This window comes from Scatophagus argus, chromosome 8 (genome assembly GCF_020382885.2).
Source record: "Scatophagus argus isolate fScaArg1 chromosome 8, fScaArg1.pri, whole genome shotgun sequence".
In the NCBI taxonomy this organism is placed as follows: Eukaryota; Metazoa; Chordata; class Actinopteri; family Scatophagidae; genus Scatophagus; species Scatophagus argus.
In genome coordinates this window covers 14,158,694-14,183,725 of record NC_058500.1, presented here as the reverse complement: position 1 = coordinate 14,183,725, position 25,032 = coordinate 14,158,694, and the positions used below count along the sequence as shown (strand labels likewise).

The 25,032-nt window shown below is 40.5% G+C and overlaps 3 protein-coding genes across 3 annotated transcripts; 1 reads left to right on the top strand and 2 right to left on the bottom strand.

Moving 5' to 3' along the window:
- Positions 1–561: 561 nt before the first annotated feature.
- On the bottom strand, positions 562–4,260 carry sypl2b (synaptophysin-like 2b). The gene is made up of 6 exons (XM_046397193.1): positions 4,094–4,260; positions 3,880–3,957; positions 3,095–3,213; positions 2,750–2,954; positions 2,050–2,241; positions 562–1,957 (listed from the first exon to the last, which is right to left on the bottom strand). The coding sequence occupies exons 1-6, from the start codon at positions 4,109–4,111 to the stop codon at positions 1,835–1,837; spliced, it is 735 nt and encodes a 244-aa protein (XP_046253149.1). The 5' UTR covers positions 4,112–4,260; the 3' UTR covers positions 562–1,834.
- Positions 4,261–8,532: 4,272 nt separating this feature from the next.
- Positions 8,533–22,854, top strand: sort1b (sortilin 1b). Its single transcript, XM_046396233.1, has 20 exons — positions 8,533–9,278; positions 10,877–10,936; positions 11,177–11,250; positions 11,338–11,440; positions 11,562–11,723; positions 12,009–12,082; positions 13,785–13,834; positions 14,003–14,130; positions 14,504–14,648; positions 14,824–14,979; positions 15,380–15,486; positions 15,698–15,800; positions 15,912–16,083; positions 16,395–16,585; positions 16,667–16,856; positions 17,334–17,450; positions 18,210–18,318; positions 19,280–19,392; positions 19,561–19,690; positions 20,550–22,854. The coding sequence occupies exons 1-20, from the start codon at positions 9,006–9,008 to the stop codon at positions 20,562–20,564; spliced, it is 2,472 nt and encodes an 823-aa protein (XP_046252189.1). The 5' UTR covers positions 8,533–9,005; the 3' UTR covers positions 20,565–22,854.
- ngrn (neugrin, neurite outgrowth associated) lies at positions 22,664–24,876 on the bottom strand. Its single transcript, XM_046396246.1, has 3 exons — positions 24,435–24,876; positions 23,841–23,951; positions 22,664–23,736 (listed from the first exon to the last, which is right to left on the bottom strand). Exons 1-3 carry the CDS (start codon positions 24,674–24,676, stop codon positions 23,148–23,150), a joined length of 942 nt encoding a protein of 313 aa, XP_046252202.1. The 5' UTR covers positions 24,677–24,876; the 3' UTR covers positions 22,664–23,147.
- Positions 24,877–25,032: the final 156 nt, after the last annotated feature.

The window sequence follows — 25,032 nt, the reverse complement described above, 5'->3', positions numbered from 1 at the left end:
ATTTTTAATTGAGTTTTACGTGGACCATCAAAGATGTTTAAAAAAAACAACAGATTTCACAGTGAAGGTCACCAGCTTTTTTTCGGTGTATTAAATTGTTAAATTTCTTATGATCAACAAATTGTTTATTTCAGCTGTGTTTCAATTTTGAACATGTAAAGTGACTTTCAATAATAGGGATCCTGCATAGTGGCCTGACCAAAGCCTGAAGGTTTTTTCTTACAGTTTAGGGAAAGTATTAATAGTACTAATAGTTCAGATGCTGCACTGACTCACATTTGATCCACTGACAGGCCAACACATAGTGAATGTAACTTTAAACTAGCCTGGACTGCTGAGGGTCGGGAGCTTCATCTGTAGATGTGCGTTTGTGCGTGCTGACGATTTTGGCGTCAGCTGACGATGGCAGAAGTAGCATGTCTGCCACCTAGTTGGGGGTAAACTGTATTGCATATTACCTGGATTACAGTCAGATTATCAATCTTAACTAGTGTGTGTCTCATGAAAACATTATGTACATTTTATGTGCTACAACCAGTGAAACAGAAACACAACAACACATCCAGCTCTTCCTTTTAATGATGCACAGCATTTCATGTCTACACAATTTCTTCCTGGACTATAATAGCAACTTCAGTCTCATCTACATGATACTTTTGCCAACATGGTGACAGATCAGGCTGTAGAAACTGTGAATCAAGCAAGGCAGGAATTAAAGGCAGTTACAGAGAAAAACAGTTTTTCTCCAAATCAAAGTAAAGGTGGAAACCAGGCAGAAGCAAGAACATATATGCAGTTAATTAGTAACAGGTTAGAGATCAGTATGTTGTTTATTGAAAATGAACAGGAATTAACAACCAGCTCAAGTGATGCATCAGACAGTAGATAGGATTTACTATAGGACCTTTCTGGGTTGTTTTTGTAGAAATTCATCAAACATGAGAAACATCCAGGATACAGAGAAAAAAATATGTCCTTTCAGAGAAATATCACAAATTCTGCCAAGTAAGAGTAACAGTTTTAAATGCTCTAAATGGATACATTCACTACACTCAGCATAGTGTTCAGATGCTAGAGGCTGAAATATTGAATTCAGCCTTACATACTGAGATGAGGTGCAAGCAAACATATACACACACACACAAAAAATCAATAAAATTGCTTTCACCCATTACAAATAATCTCATTTGCAACTGAGTTATCTTTCCAATGAACAACTATTTAACATTAATTGATTATATGTACACTGTTTGAGACCTACTGTATGTTTTAGGATTGGACTGACATTTGGTTTTGTTTACAGTCTAGCCTTGTCTTAACAATAAATGCTCTTCAAGTATTTCATGTTTATTAGGTATTTTATAAGTCGTGTACTTAATAGCCCTGAGTTTTGTTTTGTTTTTTTTAAGAAAAAAATGATGATGGCATAAATGATGTACCGTATGTATGTACAAAACACTGCTGACAGGTAACAGGTTGACACAGTGATGCTTCATTATGATTTATCTCCAACAAGACTCTAGAGTCCACGGTACCATTTGAAATAAGGGATACTTAGGTTTTGAAACCTGGGTATAAATATGTAAAAACATACAAAATGAGCTTCAATGAGAATAACATTTTTGGCTGTTGAATAACTTCACTAGGAACAAATCAAATTTTAGTGTCTGAAATGTATTTCAGATAGTACAACCCTAAAACGAAATTGTATACATAGCAAAAAAAAAGCAGTCAGTTTTGGAAATGTATGCTTATGCTTTGAACACTTAGTACCAAAATGAGTAATTCAGTAACACTACATTTTAGACAAATTCGAAATGAGGAAGCTGTGCAGTTATGATGGCGCAACACCACGCTCCGCATCGGCAGGCTGGTTGGCCGATTTGTGGAAAGGTGTTTCTTTGTAAATGAACCAGCAGTTGCCGCCCCACAGGATGAGGTTAAGAAAACCAAAAATCTGCCAAAGATTAAAAAATAAATGGATAAAATACCAAATACCCCTGGCTGTTGTACACACATCTGGAAAAGACCATTTTGCATGCAACTTACCACGGAGGCGTTCAGTCGGCCCATGTGAGGAAAAGCACCCGGGGTGCACTTATTATTGACATCCTTGCAAACAACGAGTTGGGATACAATGGATGAAGGACTGGTGGCCCACTTCACATCGGACAAGCCTTTAGCCCAAGCAGAAGATGATACTAACCACAAGAAGGCAAAGGCTGCAGTCACCAACAGATCCTTAGAGAGGAAAAAAAAAGATCAGTATCAATCCATTAATCTGACCACAATACTAGCTTTGCTCAGGAAGCTTTCTTGGACAGTGACTACTAAGTGCAGCATGTTCCACAGTTTCTTGGGAACCACACCCTCCCCCAGCGTTTCATTTGCACAACTCTGTCAAATGCACTTTATCTGACCTGCAGTTGGATTCCAGCATGAGGTGGACTCCTTGAAATACAGCAGCTGACATCAGATGCAAAATTACGCACCCAAAACATAAAATATGAAATACTGCCCACATAGATGAAACTATGTGGGCAATTTAAATATTTGCATAGATGAAACTCCCTTCATCCATTCAGATCAGTAGTGTCACTACTGAATTTACACAGCAACTCAAAGAAAACACATGCAGCACTTTCCTGCTTCAAATACAATCCATTTAAGTCCATACTGTTTAATTTCATCTTGCTCCATTGCTAAGGTATTTCTAACTGGAGAGGAGGCATTTCATTAAAAAACATACCACAATGGGGCCGCGACTAGATTCTCTATATACATGCTGGTAGCCCAAGTAGAGGATTAATGTGGCAGTGCAGTAGAGAAAGGCCAGCACCCCAGTGCAGACGTAAAACTCTGCAGAGGATGAGTAGTCTCCAGTCAGGTAGTAAGCACTGGTGCTTGTCTGATTGATTTTGCAGTCAGGAACATTATAGGGATGCTGCATCAACCTGCGTAAACACAAATATATTTTTATATATTTTATGAAGGTAAACACACATTTTCTGGTAATCTAGTTCCTCACTGGAAAGGGGACTATTGAGATAGGGGGACTATATGAGACTATTTGTGCAGAAACAAACACACACACCTGAATGGGTAATTAAAGCTTGCTTGTATTTCTTGACTGGCACTCCCCTGGCACTGGATGTTGATGGTGCTGCTACTGCTGTAACCTCCAGTCGTAGCAAAGGCAAATATGGAGAACACCTGTAGCCACAGGTACAAGACAAGAGGAGATGTTGGCATCAAACTCTCACACACATATGGCATACAGTATGCTCACTCACTCACACACACACATATACTTCCCGTTTTCACGCAACTCACTTTTAACAGGAAATGCTTAATCACAGGATGTCATCGTTTGTCATCGAGTTCACAGCAGAACTACATGTTCCCGAAATTTAAAAGCATGCAGGAGTAGCTAAGACTCGCCCTGAACATATATAATGAATATGTTTTATCCCGAAGTGGAAGCACATGTAACTGCCTATCTGCAAGCAAAAGCTAGCATGTTGTATCATTAGACAAGCAGTGCTGTCAGTTAGTCACCAAACACAGAATTTGTCCACATTATAAAATACTTCATTAGCTACAGGTGCTACATTGAACACGCTAACGCACATTAACCGTCCGACTTCATATCGTTTATAGGCTGATAAACGCTCCAAGCGTGGTACCATATTTTTTGAAACTGCGTTACAGCTCAAGGGATGAGCTGCATAGCTTCTCTGGGTGTGTAGAACGTCACAAGACAAGCAACATAATCCATTTGTGTGGTACTTTTATAACCCGGGATGGAGAGCTAATGTAGAAGAGACCCCGTCGTAGGCCATATGGTGGTGGGGGGGTGGAAGACTTGAAGAAACTTACCCATTCTAGCAAACGGATGAATGCCAACGGCTCTTTCAGAGGACCCAAGTCAAGACTGAACCCCGAAGTTAGCACTTTCTGGTGAGAAGGAAAGACACACTGTGAAAACGGAGTCACACAGAGATACCGCTTGCTAAAAAAAAAACAACAAAAAAAAACTGCTCAATTATTTAGCGCCATAAACCGTTTTCACGCTTCCTGTCAGCGCTGTTACCTGGGCGACGGATTCCATCGTTTGTTGGTAGAAAAAGAGCGTTAGACTCGATAATGTGTCTGCTTTCTTGGCTCTTTCAGCAGCTTTTTCGTGTCTCTTCGGGCTTGTCAAACTTTTCTACAACTTCAGCGAATCATAGTGGGTAACACGTGATCACTGACGTTACGGGGGCGCTGCTGCTGAAATGTGATTTTAAAATTTAGTTCATGCTTGTATGCTTGAGTCTGTGTTGAAGTGCAGGGATAGTAAGTCCCGCTGCCACGTTATTGTTCATGTAATAGTAGTCAAGGAAGATGAAAATGACGGAATTAAGTATTCAATTCCTTCTGTAAAAGCGGTAAAACAACGTAAAACCACGTAAAAAAATATCCTACATTCAAATGTGACTGGAGTGCAGAAGTATTAACAGCATTATTAAAAACTTACTTCTGTTAAATTATTAATCAAGCAACAAAATGAAAAGCCATTAGTATAAATTAACGTATAAATAAGAATAATGGTTATGAATATAACAAAGAAATAAATATATTATGGGATTATTATTTCATTATTATTAACGTACTCATATATAAGCGACATTTTATGTTGTATATTGTTAAAGTGGAACTAATTTAATACTGTACATGCACAGCACTACTTCATACTTCATAAGGACCGACGGCTGTCTTATCACATAATTTGAATTTTATAGTTCACATGTTCTAAGTACAATCTTAAAAACCCACTTGTCTATGCAGGGTTACTCATTATCCCTACCGGAAGCCTTATTTGCACTGTGTGCACACCTGTATCATGAGTAGCAAGTCCCTGTATATACAGTGGACCTCTGAGTAGAGCACTCTTACTGGTAGAGCCAGGACGATCATAAAAGACCACCTTCATTCTAACCACCACCTGTTCAACATGCTGCCCTCTGGGAGGAGGTTTAGATCCATCAGGTGCAAAACAAATAGACTAAAGAACAGCTTTTTCCCTTGGGCAGTCAGAACTTTAAATGCACCAGAACAGTGATACTGCTTTTCAGTTAGCCATGCTGTTGTCTAATGTTAAATACGGGTCTGTCGCCTCACTGCTGCTGTCGATTGTGTCAGTGCAGATTTGCTCCGCTACCTCTTGCTGTGCAGTGCCTGCAGCATGATGTGCAATATCTACCTCAAAGTGCAGCATTGTTATTGGCAGCCTCTGTACACAGTCCATTTATTGTTTATTGTTGTTTATTATTTACCTTTCACCTTGTCACCTGACACTTTCACCTTGCACCTTTGTGGATTTGCTGTCTAATTTCGCTGTACAGGCAACTGTTTTATAACAATCTTGAATCTTGAGTATATAACAGCTCTATGTTTTAATTTGCTTACATTTATTTAGGTGCATAACATACCTCACCAATAAAGATGATTCTGATATATGCTTATAAGCTGATGTCACTGTGCAGCATGTTTATCTTATACAAAGGATTATTTGTTTATCCTATTTTTATACCTTTCACTTTTCTTTCTTGGTCGGGAATACTGCAAGTGCAATGTCTGTAAGAAAAAGAATTTCCCTTTGGCGATAAATAAAGGAATTCTGATTCTGATTCTGGTTCTGATTTTCATTTCTAAATCTACAATATATGTGTGTGACAACAGGATGGATTGCCAACTGGACTCCAAGAGCCTCGAGAGCTCCAAAAGCCCCAGGTTCACTACATTGATTAATTGCAGATTTTTATGAGAATTTGCACCACCAAGGTTCAGTGTTGACCAAATAGGTTTTGCATTATTATCCAATCCTTTGTCCCTGTCTTGTAAGGAACCTTAGTTATTGTAGTTTATATTATGTTCCTACTTCCTAAGCCCAAGAGAACCAATTGATTTCTGGGTCTCTGGGAGAATAATTAAGTCATCCGCTATGCGTGCTGTACCACCATGGGACTTGAAGTTGACAGGGTAAGTATGTCAAATTTGCAAGTTTTGTTTTTTTTTTCCAGCTCAAGTACAACCATTTTTTTTACACTCCATTTTCCTGTTTGTAAAATGTAAATGTTTGTAATTTTTCAGTCAGTTTAGTTTCATGTCAGGAAAGGTATCTTTGATTGTTATTTTGTAACGCTATGTCACCATTCACTTAGCATTAGAGTTTGCAGAGTCCAAAAATGTTCTGGAAGTCAGTGCACAGTTTATGGTAATTACCTTTCACTAGAGGTCCCCATTTCCTCAGACACTACATGAGCATTATGAAACTAACCCTGTTTATCCAAAGCAAGCCATGTGTTTCCCATGACTCTCATCAGTGTAGGCTGAACTCACATTCAGACTGTCGCTTTCATTCCCTCAGTCTGGGTCAGTGGAAATACTCAGTCTTCGGTTTGGTGAACAGCAACATTTACATACACTTGGTTCCATCCCTTAATTTGCCTACCGCCTCTCAACACACAAAAAAGCAGCCAAAACAGTCAGATATGTGTCCTTGTTGAAAGGCACATTTCTCATTCTAACAAACTACATCTCGAAGGAATAAGAGTGGCTTTGTTCCCCCACCTTCTAATAGCTGACTGGGCTGCATTGGGGGAGGGGCTGCAACTCCATTGTACAGTCCCTTTGTGGAAGAATGCTGCTCTACAGATCAGATTGTGAGTGAATCTTCAAATCAAGAAAGATTTAAGAAGAATATTAAAAAGAATATTATAAAGAATAATCCTGGTGCCCCAAGGCACATTCACGTGTAACTTAACTGTCAGTATAAATTCAAGGTTTCAGGAAAAGCACTGAAACCTGTTCAGCAAGTTTTCAGCTTTGGCTGTGGTGCAATGACATCTTTTTTGTTGTCACACGCTTGCAAACTTGTTAGACGAGTCCAAAAGGCTAAACATGAGAGTAATGAAATAACCAGAGTGACTATATGATGAGGTTTCTCACATGTTCTACCTGCAGAATTTCTGCCTGGGCAGCAATGCCCCATCCTGAAGGAGGTTAACAGAAGAGGTGACCTGGCCTAATACTGCTTATCGTCATGTTTGGATCACATTCTGTGGTCTGTAGTTCATATCTGTTTAGTTAGGTCTATGGCAGCTATGGATACGGGCATTTTTTTCCCGTGACACATGACCAGCAGTCACAGGGTCGACTTGCTGTCCCATCACATGCACAAATGTAATCAACAACACAATTTCAGTCATTGCAACCAATAAGTATTATATATGTATATATAATTTACATATGCAGCAGGTTATATAAAAACATTCACTCAAATTAGTTGTTTTAGTTGTAATTAGTTGGTTTTCCTCTTTGGTCCAGTGACAAACAGAATTTCACCTCAGAGATAAATAAAGGAATTCTGACTTCTGCTATGTGATTGTACCATGACGAGCACAATCATAAACTCACTCAGCTCACTCCTTCAGGGACCTCCACATTGTTGAGACTGGGAACTGAGACCTCAGTTCAGAGAGACTGACTGCATACTGCATTCAATAAACTGTGATAATACCTTTGGAATAAGGGATTTCATCCAAAAAATGATGCCCATAAAAAAGGACCTAGGACTAGGACAAATTTAATTATAAAACACATATACTTCCTCCATTGTTAATATATAGCCTGCTTCACTAAGCAAAGCATATTCAAATATTCTTGGTGCACAATGAACTAAGGTCCCAGTTCATTGATGCATTGATGGCAAAACTGTTCCTCTGGCACAGAGCTTACTCTGATTCAGTGTGGTTTAATCTCTTGTTTGAGCCTTAAAACATCACACCAGCTCCAGATGTTAAATCCCTTACAGTGTAAAATGTGGCACAAGAATGAGGAAATGACAGACATTACACAAGTTATCATTACATTTAATTCTGTCTGCATTCAAGAAAATAAACAGAAATGTGATGGAATCTGACATATAGTTGCAGTCATCACACATAAATAACACACTGCTTAATTCAATGTACGTGTGGTCTTTGGATAGCTGTTGGTTTTCATGTGTGTATGAGGAGTATATTTCTCCTCTGACATTTTCACTTGTGAACTGAGTGCTTGCATATAAAGTAAACTATATGGCCGCTGAAAACGTTATAAAAGTTAACATGAGGAAAAGGCCTTTCACTGTCTTAGACTCTGGGAAAATAAATTGGGAACTGCATCCAAAGCACACACAAAAACCAAACGTGACAAAAATGTATACATGTGTTTACATTTATATTGCATCTTATTATGTTGTTCTTTGAGTAAGGTGTCTGGTGGTTGGAGTAATGGGATTGAGCCAATTAATTATGAAGCAGCATCGACTGCTCCTACTTCATCATTGTCCACCTTCACGTTTATACTACCTGAAGCTCTAAAGCTACCCGTTTACCCCCCCTACAAACAAAACAATCGTAATCTTTCAGCTTTATATCAAGTTCTGGTTGGTTGGAGTTACATGATAGTATTGCGCAACCTATCTAGACTGTCTTTGACATCTAATTATGCTGCTCCCGTTTGACACCGCCTTTTCAGATGTGAACCAATCAAAACGGAGAGCTGAGACCAGAATAGAAAGCCAGCCAATCACAGCGTCCTCTCTGCACAGCGCATTAACGACCCGCAGACACAATTTTCCTCATCGTTACAGTGGATCATGATGGTTAAGGAGTTGCGGCGCGAATAAATGGTGTGAAATACTCCGTTTAATTCGGAAAATTGCGATTATTTGTCCTGCTTTGATCGTTTTTATTGCTGCTCCGTGGGGAAATAGCCAGGGCTTTGAGGGCGCTCAGTGTTTTTAGAGCCCGAAATAGTCGCTGTCAGGACTACTGTTTTGTTGATGTCATCCGCGGTGGAGCTGTTAGCGACCTTCAGTTTGTAGGAAAGACCGGGATAAACAAAGACTGGTTTGAAGGTGGTTTTTTCCCCCCTTGTCTGTTTTGTTTTCCTTGCCGGTGTCACCAGCAACGAGGATGGGACTATTGCTGCCCTGCATTCTGCTGTTATCCGTCTCCACTTTCACAGCCGGTTTAGATTTTCAGCAGGGATCCAAACCCTTCGGACAGTCGGTTTTCGTGAGGCGTTCGTACATTGAAGAGAAAGCTGCGAAAATCGCCAAGAGGTCTCTGCCTGCATGGCTGGCTGCATCTCCAAACCACAAGATAAAACGAAGGAGCACCGAGCAGGGCGACTCCTGCAAAGCTCTTCAAGGATTTGAAACCAAGTTAGAAGGCAACACCCACCGTGTAAGTTACCAGCTGAGGTCTTGTTACTCTTCGCACGTCTGACAATTAAATGAGCCTAGAGAAGACGATGCGCAGGTGCTAACCAGGTGCACGAATAGGCCTAATCAGCTACTCCGTGCACTCAGAAACCTGGCTACTGTTGGGCTTGTTTTCTATTCAGCTGTAAGCCCTGAAGCCCAAGATAATAGAGAATTTTACACAGTAGATTTATTTTTTTCTCTTATTAAACCAAAACACGAAATTAAAGCTGTCAAAATCATGTATCGTGATCAAAGTGTCTTTTCTGACTTCGGGCTTTTTTTTCCCTAACCTTTCCCCGAGCTCAATCAGCCATTGAAGGCACAGTCTTGCCCTTCTGATGGCTACCAGTTTTGGATTGCCATGATTTTTTTTTCTTTATTATTTGGTGCAATGAAATACAGTACAGGGAAGTGCCCTACACAGGCTGAACTGAAGCACTACCGGAGCGGTTTACCTCTCAAATGCTCCACTAATGGCTATGACCTATATCTGATTGTACTCAAAGATGCAACTGTATGTTGTATTTCAGGATCCTGCTTTTCTCGGCTCCGACGGCAGTGAATCAGCCTGAATGTTGACAGGGAAAAATTGGCCCGGGGGAGTCCATGTGACTGGCTGTGTGGTAGTTATTTTGTAATTATAAACGCTGTGTTCGTGTGGCAGTCAAGGCAGTTAGCAAGCAGGGAGTTTGTTTAGGATCAGAGAGTATGGGCTAAATTTGCTCTCACCGGATGTGTTATGGATTTCACAGTGTGAACGCAGTATTTACCCTGGAAGAAAAAGCATCCAAATAACAGTGGCTTACAGTTTAAAATATCTGTCAGCTATCCTGTGCTGTCCGGAGGCTGACCTCAGCAGAGCTCCGTGCTGCTCATTTGCTTAGCTCCCTGTTGCCATGTGATCAACTTTGCATTGCAGTCTTTGTATACTTGACCACTGTAATCTAAAGTAGACAGAATTCCTCAGCTCAGATTTGTCACTCTCCTTGGGGTTACTGCTGCAGGTCCGACTGGCACTGAAGTTGTTTACAGCAAGAGCTGCCTTAAACTGTACCTCAGCGTTTCACATAGTTGTATAATAATGGACAACTGAATGGGTTTCCGGAAGCCACCTAAGTGGCAGGCATCATGCCTTTGGACTCTGTGTGACAATGAAAATAAAAGGTTTTGTTAGAGCTACCCTAATATATTACGTCAATTCCAGAGTGAAAAGCTGATTCTTAACCTCAGTTTTAATGTGGCATTCAGCAGTTGTATTCAGAGGTCTGTGCTGAGAGCAGTTGGCTTGGATCCTTGTGTGTGTCCTGAAATGCTAGTCTGGTCTGATGAGTGGTGCTTCACTTTGTACACTTTGTCAGCTAGTCTTGAACACACAGTGAAGGGGGGGAAACCGTGCCAGTCCAAGCAAAACTACAGTCTGGAAGCAAAAGTGCACAAATGGGTTTCTGTTGCAGTTGTTTGTCTGCCAGGCTGTTCCTCTCATGGTTTAACAACATTCACGCAGATACACAGACATGCTCCTCAGCTGTGCTGTGTTTTTTAATATGTTTATATTTTGTCTTGGTCTTTCATTTTCAGTTTACCTTCAATGACCTGAGTGGGTCAGTGTCGCTGGCCTGGGTTGGAGATGGCACCGGGGTGAGTGATACGCTCAAACCATTTGCATCCAATGTGTTTCTCATGCAATGTTTATCATCCTAGTTACGAGTAGGACAAGCTTGGTGGTATTATTCAGTGAACTGTACGAAAGTGACAGGTCAGCCTGCCTGCAAATAGCCTTGTAGATGACATAATGAGTTTCCTCATTTTAGGGTCTGAAGCACTTTAGTAAATGATCCAGCCTCAGCTCTCTTCTAGCTGAACCGTCTTTCTTGACAGGTCATCCTGGCTTTGACGACTTTTCAAGTGCCCTTCTTCATGATAAGACTTGGGCAGTCTAAACTCTATCGAAGGTAAGTCTTATCATCTCGCCTGTCAGAAAAAGGGCACGTTCAAGTTTTGATATATATTTAATTATTTCTCAACTCCTTGTCTGTCAGTGAGAACTATGGGAAGTCCTTCCAGGATGTGACCAACCTCATCAACAACACCTTCATCAGATCAGAGTTTGGCATCGCAATCGGCCCTGAGAACTCTGGGAAAGTAAGTCGCGTTAGTCTGTCAGTTGTAACTTCACAACATTTCCTTCAAATAGTCATCTTGAGTTTCCACAAATGTAGTGTTACAGCGATGTGTTTGTGTGTGGTTTAACTCTGGTTTGTAGGTGATCCTGACAGGCGAAGTGTCTGGAGGTTATGTGTCTCGGATCTTTGTCTCCGATGACTTTGGAAAGACTTTCACCCACCAGGACCTGCCCTTCATCCCTCTCATGCAGATCATATACAACCCTGAGAATTCCAATGTGCTGCTGGTCATCAGCAACAATGTAAGGAATGAAGTGAATATTTTAAATTTGTCATAATTTGGGCGAGTCTTTTTTTTCTTGGTCTGTTATAACACTTTTACGCAAAGGCCATCATCTCACTTCCTTATGGTAAGAGGACTCTGGCTGGTCAATCATTTTATATTTGTTTGCACAGTGTACATTTATTAACATGGCTATGGTGTTTATGGGCACCTCTATTCTGTGTATCCTGTGCAAACAGTGGTGTCATTGCTGAGGAACTCTGAGTTCATCATTTAATAAACCTGTTTTTTTTTCTCTCCACAGAATGAACTGTGGCTGTCTGAAGATTTTGGCAGAAGCTGGAAAAAGCTCCATGACATGGTGTGTCTGGTGAAATGGTAAGAGACAATACAAACTGATGTTATTATGACTTTTGTCATTTTCACAGTGAGCAAACAATGATGTTATTCAATAACCCCGAGTGTCTGTGTCTCAGGGAAATATTTCTCTGTAGTGAGATAAGGAAGGAGTGGAATATCACTCCATTCCTGTTGGTCCGATATGGTGCAAAGGTTTTAAGAAGTGATATGACATCTGACAGTCAGTAATGAAGTTTTTTTCTTTAGTTTGAGTTCTTCCAACAAGCTAATTAACATAATGGAATTTCACCTCTCTTTACTATACTGGTGATCAAAACAAAGTATGTTTAACCGGGTTTTGTCTTCCTCAAAGTTGCTCTCCCTTGCTGATAGGTCTAAAATTTGTAGTAAAATGAATTATCGTCACACAGAAGTCATTCATAGTTATCCTCCTAAGAGTTTTGTTGCTGCTGCACCTTTGCAAAGTAGGCAGTAAAACTGCATTGCAGTCAGTGACTGTTCAACTAGTTCTTTTGTGGCCAAACCCACTCTTGTTGTTTAACAGGCACTTCCTGGTCTGTATTACCTGCTAACCTGTAGCTTTCATTTTCTTATCATTTTCAAGTGTGTGATTGAACCCTATGTATAAAACAGTCCTGCTGAAACATCAATCTTATATTACTATCTCAAAGACACTGATCTGAAAAGGCTCCAGGAAAATGGGTCATTTGCAACTGGGACAGGTGCTGTATGAAGTCAAAACACACACACCACAAAGAGGGCACATATTTAGGAAGGGCATGGCTATATGCTGGTTTTATTATGGGTGTAGTTTGAGAGTACACAAAGAATCCTGCATGAAACCTGATTTCTTTTTGTGATCAGTAGCCAATTTGTTGATTTTTAACAGGGGAGAAAAATGCTTCATAGTCATAATATAACAATAAATCATAATGTCTAACATTATGACTCAAAGCCATATATAATATTTTATTTTCTGTGTGTCTGTTTGGATTTGAGCAGGTATGTTTGCTCAAAAGACGCTCTTTGCCTTGTCTAGTAGCGATGCTTCACATACGCTCTTTTAGCAGTCACCACGGTCTCAGATATACTGGTTTTGAACTGCCTGTGGAAAGAATGATCGTGTAAGAGTCTGTCCATTCCTGATGAAAAGCTCTGTTTGTGTAGTCTACTTTGCTCTTTTTAGAGCGCGCCATGTGAAATTACTTTTCTCTGATTCACTTATTTCTCCAGTTGTTGTCTTGTGTATCTTACTCTCCAACTCGAGTTGCAGTACTTATCGGAATGCATTGGCTGAATAGCATCGTGTGAGATGATTAATTGCAAATGCAAGTGGTTTGTGATTTTCCCAGCAGGCAGTGGTGTTAAAGCTGCTCTGGTGAAAATAGAAACGCTTTGTCAAAATGTAATTTTCCTAAATTTATTGGTTACAAGTCCTGACCTGAATAAGATGGCGTCTGGGCCCTGACCTGGACCACAGGTTGCCTTTTGGTGACCTCGGGGGGAGATTGAGGGGGGTGGCAGGTTATCAAACTGGGATACATTTTAATAATTCTAGTAACAAGTTGTGTGCTGCTTGTGACATAGTCACAACAGTAACTGTCACATCCTCACTGATGAAACAGTCTACATGTATTCTGCTTCCATCTTTGACTCTGTGATCTCACTTGCGTCTGCTTGTCTGAAGCTCAGCTCATAGCACTTTCCACTCTGATTCCAGGGGGAGGAAAAATACCCTCTTCTTTACAGCCAACCTTAACGGATCCTGCAGTAAGTGATCCCATCTTAAAGCAAAACTAAATCAAGTAAAGTATTTATATCCTTGTGTCATGATTTACTCTCATGATCCTATAAATACTAAATGTACCTTTTAGTTACACCTGTGAATTTATATAATTTCCTTGCACTTTCATTCCTAAGTTGTCCTGTGTTTTTCAGGTGATCGGGGAATGCTGGAACTGAGGAGGACGACAGACTATGGTAAAACCATCAAGACTGTCGCCAGTAAGATCTACTCCTTCGGCCTGGGTGGACGCTTCCTCTTTGCCTCTGTAATGACAGGCAAGGTCAGTGTACAGTTGGTCCCAATCACCAGCAGATGCAGAAACACAATCGAGTCTTGGTTGTTTCAGTCTGCTCAGTTTGAATTGGAGTATGCTGTCATGCAGTATGTCAGGCTGTTGTTTTAGGGAAATGTTTTTGTAGTATGTGTATATTTAAATTGGATGTTCTTGCTATATCTGTGTGTGGTTGTCGATTAAGTATTGCTCATGAGGAAAAATGAAGAAGTACAATATTTTAAAGGGGAACTTCATCAGTTTTACGCATCAAAATCAGTCCCATCGTGTCTTGATGTCAGGTGTCTAATTTGCATGAAGTCATTACTCTTTCTGTCCCTCTTTTTTTTTTTTTAATCTTTTCCCTGCTCCTCCTTTGCAGGGCACTCTGAGAATGATCCACGTGTCAGTGGACCAGGGGGAGACGTGGAACATGGCCCAGCTGCCTCCTGTTGGTCACGAGCAGTTCTACTCCATCCTGGCAGCAAACGATGAAATGGTCTTCATGCATGTTGACGAGCCTGGAGGTCAGTCTACACAGAAACTTCACCTTTTTACTCTTCAGACTGTGTGGCAGAGCGATAAAAGAAAATGCAATGCAGAAGTTCATAACAGCTCCTTTTGGCCATGTAGTGAACTTGAACCTCGTAAACCTTGTGTACCTTGTGTATGTGTGAAACAATTTGTGTTTCTTTCCTACAGATACAGGATTTGGTACCATTTATGTATCAGATGACCGGGGAACTGTGTACTCCAAGTCACTGGAGCGCCACCTTTACACCACCACAGGAGGCGAGACAGACTTCACCAACGTCACCTCCCTGCGTGGAGTTTTCGTCACCAGCGTCCTGGCAGAAGGTAGCTCTGTTCATGTGCCTGTGCTTAGACAAAGGAATAGCATCACATGCCTGTTCTCAAATTCCTCTGAGAAAACACACACATGTATGACTTCTCCATTGGGAAGGCGGTGGATAAAATATCTAATTAGCTGCTCAGTGTTATTTGTGCTGTCTGTCTGAAGCAGCTGGCTAACACGTCACCAGAAATACCTCGCATCAGCCCTTAAATCTTAACTCCATCGTGTCTGCTGCTCACTTAATTTGCTATTTCTCACCTCCCACTCTTCGAATTGACCATTATGTGACTGCATGGATCTGACCTGTACATCGCTTTCTTATAATTTTGGAGTAGCTGAAAGCTGTAGATGCACACGTTGGTTTTGCCTGACTGTAAATTTTGTGTCCCTGTCTTGTTCCAGATAACTCTGTGCAGACTGTGGAGTCCTTTGATCAGGGAGGGGAATGGGTTCCTCTGCGTAAACCGGCCGAAAGCAAGTGTGATGCTACAGCCAAAGACCCCAACAAGGTAAAGAGAGAAAGTTGATCTTGATGGACTCTGTGTACTTTTGTAGATTATAGTCTCATATTTTGGATTTGGGTTATGCATTGTAGAGCCAAAAAAGCCAAATAGAATACATGCGCCTTGAATGAATTAGTTTGAATGAATTTTCTTTTTTTTTATATGATTGTACTATAAAAAGTAAGATACCTCATGCTGCTTATATCTGTCTCTATAGTGCAGCCTCCACATCCATGCATCCTACAGTACTGCTATGAACCTGAATGTCCCCATGCTGCCTCTGACTGAATCAAACGCAGTCGGTCTCATCTTAGCTCATGGTAATTTGTAATTCGTCCATAGCAGTTTTTTCTTAGACAAACTAAAAGTTACTTAATTTTATAAACTGGAAGTTTTTTTTGTCATCTAACCATTTCTGCGTATCTCATCAGGGAGTGTTGGTGACGCCATCTCAGTCATGAAGCCAGATGTGTATGTGTCTGATGATGGTGGCTACACCTGGATAAAGGCCCTCGATGGGCCCCATCACTATGCTATTCTGGACTCTGGAGGGCTGCTGGTTGCCGTGGAGCACAGCCCCACTCAGCCTATCAACAAGATCAAGTGAGTTTGAAGGACCAGTTGAGTTTGGTTTGGACCTGTATTCGAGACATTTTCTTTTTGTGTTCAATATATGTCCTGGATTTCTTTTAAGATCATCATAACTGGACTTTTTAACAGCAAGTATTTTGCCATGTCATCATAATAAATATTAATTATTGTATAAAAGCATTAACACACTTGACGTCAGCCTTGTGCCTCCTTTACATCACAGCAGTGCTGATATTTGCCTGCATCACAATGTCCTCTTATATGTTGTTGCTTTACTTTAATGTTTAGTGCTAATGTTTGTTTGATCTTTGATGTCTTGGCAGATTTTCCACTGATGAAGGACAGTGCTGGGGTGTGTACACGTTTACTGATGACCCAGTCTACTTCACTGGGCTGGCGTCAGAGCCGGGAGCTCGCTCCATGAATGTCAGTATCTGGGGCTACAGAGACTCCCTTATCAGCCAGTACTGGATCTCCATCACCATCGACTTCAGGGATCTTCTCACCAGAGACTGTGAGTGATATGACGAAAAAAATCAGATATTAATTTGCGTTTTGTTTGAGGTCATAGAGTCTAACACTTTGATGTTTGCAGGTGAAGACAAGGACTATGTGCAGTGGTTGGCCCACTCTGATGACATCAGTGACCCCAATGATGGGTGCATGCTGGGCTACAAAGAAAGGTTCCTGCGTCTCAGGAAAGATTCTGTTTGTTGGAACGGACGAGATTACCAAGTCAACACCCAGCCAACCCCGTGTCCGTGCACTCTGGATGACTTCCTGTGGTAAGATGTTGGCTAATAATTGTAATAGACTGCCCTTGCTGAACTTAGCATACAAAAAAACAATCTGAACACTTGACCGCATCACACAAACAAAATATGCCAGATAATGTGCAACAATAAATGAGCAGGGGACTCTGGGTACAGACAACTTTAGAGCAAAATTTAACTTTATTCATTTGCATGTACTGCCCACACTGTAATGTAACAAAGCTTGTTTAAAAAATGACAAAGTTTCCCTTTAAGTAGAGATATAAAGAATGTTGGTTTAAATGTGATGAACTGTGACACCAAACTGGTATTGAACAGCTGTGTAACTGTACCCTGTGGTGGATTTTTCCTTTAATTGGAAATAGATTGTTGCCTCAAACCAAACTCAGAAATCCACACAGTTGGTCATTTACAAGAAAAGGCAAGAGTAAGTGTAGGTTATTTCTTCCACACTTGCTAACCATCCTGGAATCTTCCAACTCTTTACAGTGACTTTGGATACTACCGTCAAGAGAATAGCTCTGAGTGTGTGGAGCAGCCGGACCTGAAAGGCAAAGTGCTGGAGTTCTGTCTGCATGGCAAAGAAGAGCAACTGCAGACTAGTGGGTAAGTCCAACATATCTCTGTGAGTCACTGGTATTGGTTTAAAACTGATTTGCTGTGTAACATTGACAAATTACTGAAAATAATACCATCCCATAAACAGGCAATGGAGATGCAGGAGGTAGCAGTGAATGTGTTTGCTCATTTGCTTTAGCTTGAAGTAACTCCAGTCTGTTTGATAAGTGAAAAAGATGTTTTGTACAAGGACATTGCCAATGCCACATTTTGTGGTCGGAAGAGTGACAGAGGATTGTCCTTGGAAGAGATAAGTGATGTGAATGAGGAAGTAATTGTCATGCAGAGGTCTGTCAGAGGAAGTAGAAGAGGGTGAGAGTGAGTCTCATGTTTTCAGTGAGGAAGAGAAGAGTGTATGCTGACGAAAAATGCAATGGTGCATCATATTTGCCTCACTGCACACATACTGACCTGATAGAAAACAAATAATTGTTACATAGAAGTTCAGTTCAACCATTACGTTCAATAAGCGGGATAGGCTGTAGGTAATTGTGATAATGACAGCCCTTCTGTGAACTGATTTACACCGCTGTTTAAGAGCCAAAATAAGTATACTTTTTCTTACACCTTTAAAATATGTAAAGATTTTATTTAGATATTTGCTATTAAAAGCCAACTGGCCCAACAATATATAATTTTATTGTTTTGACTGTTTAAGCAAAACGAATCTGGATCTGCTCAACAGCCAGCCGTGTGCAAACCTCCTCCCAACTAACATATATTCTTGATTGTGTCTTTGGGCCTCAGCTATAGGAAAATCCCTGGAGATAAATGTGAGGGAGGACAGATGCCTGAGCGTAAAGAGATCGACCTCAGTAAGAGGTGTGTGAGCGACCTGCTGGGCCCAGAACTTCTGGTAAGAGCCTCATTGTTACTAAGACTTCCCATGCCTTATGATTACCCTGCCATTTCTTTAATCTCTCCGTGCCAATGGTACCAGTACCCAGTACCAAGTGGCACTGAAACTTCTACAGTCAACCATTATCTGCGTTGGATCCCTTTTGTGCCCGGATGTGTAAGGTCTGCATCCCATGCAGTCGGTCATGTGTTGAATTTGAGCTTGCATTTAGTGGTGGCATTTTATGCAACTGAATTCTTGCATTCCTCTTCACATTATGGATATCGAATGAAGTATTAGTACTGATACTGGTATTATCATTTTTTAAAACAGTACCCAGCCTTATTTCAGGTGTTCCATTCATCCTATTTTTGTGAACACAACATCCCAGGGAATTTCTTCAAATCTGGCACAAATGTCCCCTTGGATTAAGGATTAGATTAGATTGTCTTTGTCAAAGATCGTTGTTACCTCTTGAGCCACAACTCAAGAATTAACATGCTCATTAAAATAAAATTTCACAGAAATGTCTAATAGGATAAAATAATGAAGCAATGACATTTTATATCCAAAAGGTCAAAGGTCAGCTTCACTGTGACATCATCTTTTCTGTCCTATTCAACACCATAACTCAGGAACAAAAGGGCAGATTATGACCATATTTCACATTTGGTTAGATACGTTTTATTTTAGTTCTTTATTTTTCCTCTAAACACGTGAATTGAATCTAATGGTAACTTTGACCTGCAGGCCCCACTTTGACCAGCCCTGATTTAGCTCTTTTGTGCTGCATCCATACAATATGTAGTTTCTTTGCAACAACATATATTCCCATACTGCATCCATATTTAAGTACACATGAGTACTGTAGCACGGGTTTTGTTGATACTCGGCTTAAGGGAATTGTCATCGTATCATGTGACAAAGTTCTCTCTCGGCTTCTACTTTCTCATGTTTCTGTCTGCGGTTACTCTTACAGATTGACAGTCGGCCCTCCAAGTCTGTAGCCATCGTGGTAACGGTCATCATCGTCATGCTGCTGAGTGTCGCAGCAGGAGTTGTCTTTGTCAAAAAATATGTCTGTGGTGGCAGGTTAGTATATCATTTCACACAGATGTATAATCGAGCTCTCAACCAAATCCTGACCAGAGGAGAGTGTGACATTTCTTTTGCTGTCCTTCATTAATCATTTTATGTGTTGAATATATGTTTTTCACATGATTTTACTTGACCTGACAGTATTTTGAATGTGCACTGCAGGTTCTTGGTTCACAGGTACTCAGTGCTGCAGCAGCATGTTGAGGTAAACACTGTTGACGGGGTGGACGACCCGCTGGAGACGAACCACACTCACAATGGCAAGATCGAGTTTCATGACGACTCAGACGAGGTACAGTGGATACCACGCCTTCCCTCACACACGGGCTAAGATTGCAGCATGGACTCAAGACTTTTCTTTCTTTCTTTCTTTCTTTCTTTCTTTCTGTGCAAATGAGGGTAGCTTCAAATCTTGCTGGTTAATTGATGTCATGTAGAATTTGAGAGAACCGAAGTAGTTAAGACATAGAAAACGGAAACTAAGTAATTTACTTGAATCACTGAAGATTTGGTTTATTTGTATTGTCAAATTGGTGGAGATGTTTTCTTTATTTGCTTGTCTTGTGTCTGTTTGCATGGGTGTGGTTCTGTTTCAGCGTGTTGAGCTCGGCCACAGTGCAAACACTTGACAAGGAACGCCTAAACGTGTTGCGCGTTTTGAAAGAAAATCAGCACTTACAGTTGAAATGCAAACTTTTTCTTTCTCTCTGGTGGGCAAACTATATAATGACACTAATTCTAAGCTACCTCAGACAAATGTAGCTTATTATTACTCAGCCAACAGCCATCAGCCAACATACAAATGCCTGTGACCTGTGACAATCTAATATTTGCCAAAACCTTGTCCCAGACGATCAGTCAGAATCAAGACTCCTTCTCATTTACGTACTGTTTATCACATAAACTTTTGTTAACAGAAATTCAGTTTAAGAGTAAGTCGGGTGTTGCAGCAGTTTTTTTTTTTAATTTTTATCATAGCATGATTTTACATTGTTTCTACAAGGTTGTGACACTACCTATAATTCCCCTAAAACTAGGTCAGTGGAGTTATTGAGTTAGGTGTGTGTAAATATATCCACAATGGGTTTTTTGTTTGCTCGCCTGTGTTGGCTCTGGCTTCATTGATATCTTATTTTCTTTTCTTTACACAGGACCTGCTTGAATAACAGGCACAACCTGTCATGCATCTGAGCAACATGTTTCCAGTCCACCCCGTGGACGGCTGCTGTTCCTGTCATTTTTTTTGTCTCCAGCTACTTCTTCTTTTCAACTTCTCGTAAGAACTTTGGCCTCAGCTACCAGACAAAGAGTCTGTGTCAATCTGCTGTCATCTATGAAGTATAATGAATGTATGGAAGCTTTCCTGGACTAACGTCACAGTCGAGAACTACTGTATGAAGGAGGGCTTGTAGTGTTGTGCTTCACTTACTGATTCTATTGATTGAGTTTGAATCCTTTGAATCTCCAAGTTATTTATTTTATGGAATGAAGAAGTGGAGGAATGAGGAAGTGATGCACTAATTTGAACTACTGATAGAACTGGAGTGATGGGTTTTGAATCAAAGCTAGCTGTATAAGTCCACTACCATCGCATTACGGGTCCTGCTTCTCCCATCACCTGGGAGCGCTCCTGGAAATATTCCTCAGTTCTGTTGAAGATCTCTTTTCTTTTTTTTTTCCATGCACTTGTACATAAACCTGTTTTTCCTTGACATTTTTGTAATGGGGTCTCAATTCGGTCGGTGTTCAAAAACTTTGCTGGTTAATAACTCTCCCAGACCCCATGAGTCTTAATCCCTACTTTGAGTAAGTATTTTGCTGGTCAAAAAGTTTGTCCACGGATGACCAGGAGTATGTAAATCTTTAGCTATTTTTTTTTTTCTTTAATCTGAAACCTGCTGTTGTAGTCTGGATCTGGAATTGAAGACTGCATACTTTTGGTTTTCCATGGCACTGAGCTCCATGGTTGAAGTAATAAGATACAAATGGGAATTCTCATTTGCATTAGCTTTGATAGCAATAACATATTCAGATTCAGTATCTTGTCCATGCACGTTAAATAATCCTACTGGCACCATATTGCTCATGTTATCCAGTTAGTTTGATGCCCGGAGATATAATTGCGTGAAAAACATTACGCATCAGTGTATAGGACGGTTAAATGTGTCTTGTTTCAAGACAGAATTTGTTCTGCAGTTCTAACTGCCTAAAGCACAAGGTATACTTAGAATGTGTAGTCTAACATTTTTCCTAAATGTGACCTAATGATTCACATGATCACTAGTCATATAGTCATGTCTGTAATCATTTGAGCAGTTTTTGTACTACCTGAACTTTTAAACTTGTGTGACAAATGACCAGCTGTGGTTTGAAGATGTTCAGAAATAATTATAGTTTGATAGTAAATATCTGCAGATATTTTTTACAACTGATTCGGATGAATACATCGATATAATTTGGTGACAGAAGTAGTGTGAAAAAACAATTCAATTATGTAAATGTTGTAGCATAATTAACACTGTACTTTATTAGGAAAAGTTGACAGACATGGTTGTGTAATTTGAAACACTGTGTGAGAATGTTTGTTTGGTATGTGGTTTTTGCATCTTAGGTGGAGCAAATTCTGCAAAAAGGCAGGGTTACTGCAAGTTCCTCACAGTGAACTGCTGTTTTCTTTTCAGTCGTCCTGATGCTTTTGTCATTTTGAAGCTAAACTGGCAAATGACTTGCAACAGATCTGTTCGTTCACATCAAGTCTTAAAGGTTTTTTCTTCTTCATTTAAACATGTTGCACAATTATTTGCCCGTCTTGTGTTAAATACGTTGCTTTCCTACAGGTTTTATTTAATTGTGACTAGGAGGTTCAGAGTGCAGTAAATTGGGTGTGATTATACAAGTGCCTGGTGTGAGGATATGAAATGAGACCCTCCTGCTGCGTGACCAGCATCTATTTACTGATAGTTATATCGTTTAATGTGCAGCAGGTTTCCTACATACACCCTTAAGTTGTACTTGTTGCCTAAGATGAGTGCTTGAGCAGCAAAGGAATTGTCTGTTTCACAAGAGTTCCCATTAAACTGCATGTTAACTTTCAGTAATATTTAAATCCACAGAGCTTTGTGAAGAAAGTAGCCTTCAGTGACCTGGTTTTTCTCTCATTCCTAAATTCTTCCTGTGATACTTTGACAATAGTCAGTTCAAATAACAAACGCAGATTGAATAGTGTTACTGTGTAGCTACTTTACACTGGGAGACACCTGGAAAGTTCTTATTTAATGATTTATTGCAAGTGAAGGTAACACATTTTTCTTACAGTTTAAAACTGCTGTATAAATTAAGTCTTTGTGATGGTTCTGTAAATATACAAGGTTACATCTTTGTATCTGCTATGTTTCACTCTTCTGTATATTTGAGGCAGTTTTCCTGGGTTTGCCAATAAATTCAAATGTTCCTCTATTTCTGTCACTGCTCTTATTTCTTACTGATGGCAATGAAAAAATGTGAGTTGAGAAAACAGAGTCATGAGCAAAAAAGTCAACATACCTCGCCGTGACATAGTTTCACATGGTTTAGAAAGGGATCAGTTATCAAAACAGATTGTGATTGTAGGATGGCTGCTGCTGGCTGCTGCCAGCAGGTAAAGACTTTCACCTGTGCCCTCTGCTTAATGTCACAAAAGTTGCATTTATTTATAAATATAAAAAAATATATACATAAACTGTTAGCCAACAGTTTAAGTCAGCAAGTTTTCAGATTCTATACAAAAAATTACCCTCTGCATCAAAGAAGTCTTTCCCAACTTGCATGACAGGGGATGGCTTTTCCATTTCCATAAACTCCTGCAGCTCCTCTTCTGTCAACACCTGTCCATCCCAACCGTCCTCATCCTCTTTGTCATCCTCTGTAGGATTTGTGTTAGTGGTTCTGTCCACCTCTGTGGATCTTGTCACTAGGGCATCTTTACTAATTCCACCTCCGAGCTGGGTGTGAAGAACAGTAACAGCGTCAGGCCTCTTAGCCAGCGATCCCGAACCTTCATCCAGCGCCATCAAAGTCTTATCATCCACACTCACCACTGCACTTTCTCTACTTCCAGGTTTGAGTGCAGCTGTTTCACAGTTTCCAGGAAGCTTCAGCTTGTCCTGTCTTGTCCCAGCACCAGGAGGTAAAAACTTGTGGTTGAGTTTAGCCAATATTTTAGCATCCTGCTTGGCTTTTCTCTCAGGAGTGGGGACAAACTTGCTTTTGAGGACTCTTAGGATGACATCAGGGGTGACAGAGTAGCCCTCGGCCAGACGCTCGACCGTCCACTCATCTGGTTTCTCCTGCTTCAGATATCTGTAAATTGGTTAACATAACATATTTAGCCTCATTTATGCAATTGCGTTAAAGGCAGAAAACATTTCTGGGGTGAGTGGTTGGAATGAGATAAGAAAGCTCACCTGATCTGCTCTATAGCATCCCAGGTTAACTTCCTCTGTGGAGCTCCTGGTGGGGTCATCTGCCTTCTCAGTATTTGATATTTCACAGTCCTCTGCTTCTTTCTCTCCTCACTGAAAAACATGGGAAAGGGGGGCGACTTAAGATCCCTCTGTAAAGACAGCACACCACTGCCCACCATGCCCGGCGTCTGCTGCTCCTAAAAAAATTCATTTGAAAACTCATTTCCTGACATTCTAAAATATTCATCTGGGATGAACTTTGTATTCAGTTTTTAATTGTGTATAGTGTATTGTATTACATTGCTGATTTTTCTCCTCTCCTCTCTAGGAATCTCTTTTGTTCCTTTCTCCTTTCCTTGACTCTATACTGTCCTAACATTCCTAAAATTATTAAATCTAAACATTTGACAAAAACTATTACAATCGACAGTGATGTAGTCCACTTAATACTCAAATGAACATATTAACACACATTCTAGTTTTAAAATCAATACATCGGACTGGGGACATTTTGAGCACATTTGAAAATTGGATCGGATGTGCCGCCCCTCCAAAATATATTATAATTTCTCAGATTCTCCTACTGACACTCACGCAAGCAGGGCACTGAATTTGTCTTCTACGTCCTCTAAATCCTCCAGTCCAACCTCTTCACCAGACATCTCATCGCTGTATCTTGAAGCTTTGTTTGACACTCTGTGCACATGACTCTGTCCCATTAGGGCCTTGCTCGCGTCTCTGCTTGCAAATCGACAGCCGTTGACGGAGGCTGAAGGAATGACTGAAACAGTACCGAGCCTGGAGAGGAGGCTGAGGACCTGCAGAGGTCGGGCCATTGAGTCAATATCGTTCGCTTGTTTTACCAAAGACGAGGTTCATACAGTCTGGCAAAAGTTGACTGATATTAACACACGTCTGGTAGTCAAACTGTCCACTATTTTACAAGAGGGGAGCCATCTTCACCATGACCAGTTATCCCTACAAGCACGCTGTAGTTGTGAAACACCCGGAATGTACTTCCGCAAACTTCACTTCCACAACACAAAAACGACACGGTGCTGCCACCTATCGGAATGGAGGTGCACTTTTTAAATTAGCTTGAACTGAACAAACTTAGGCTCAATAAAGGGAAAGGAAGTATTATCAACTTGCATGATTAAATGCATGGTTCTGCATCGGTGTAGTTTAAATT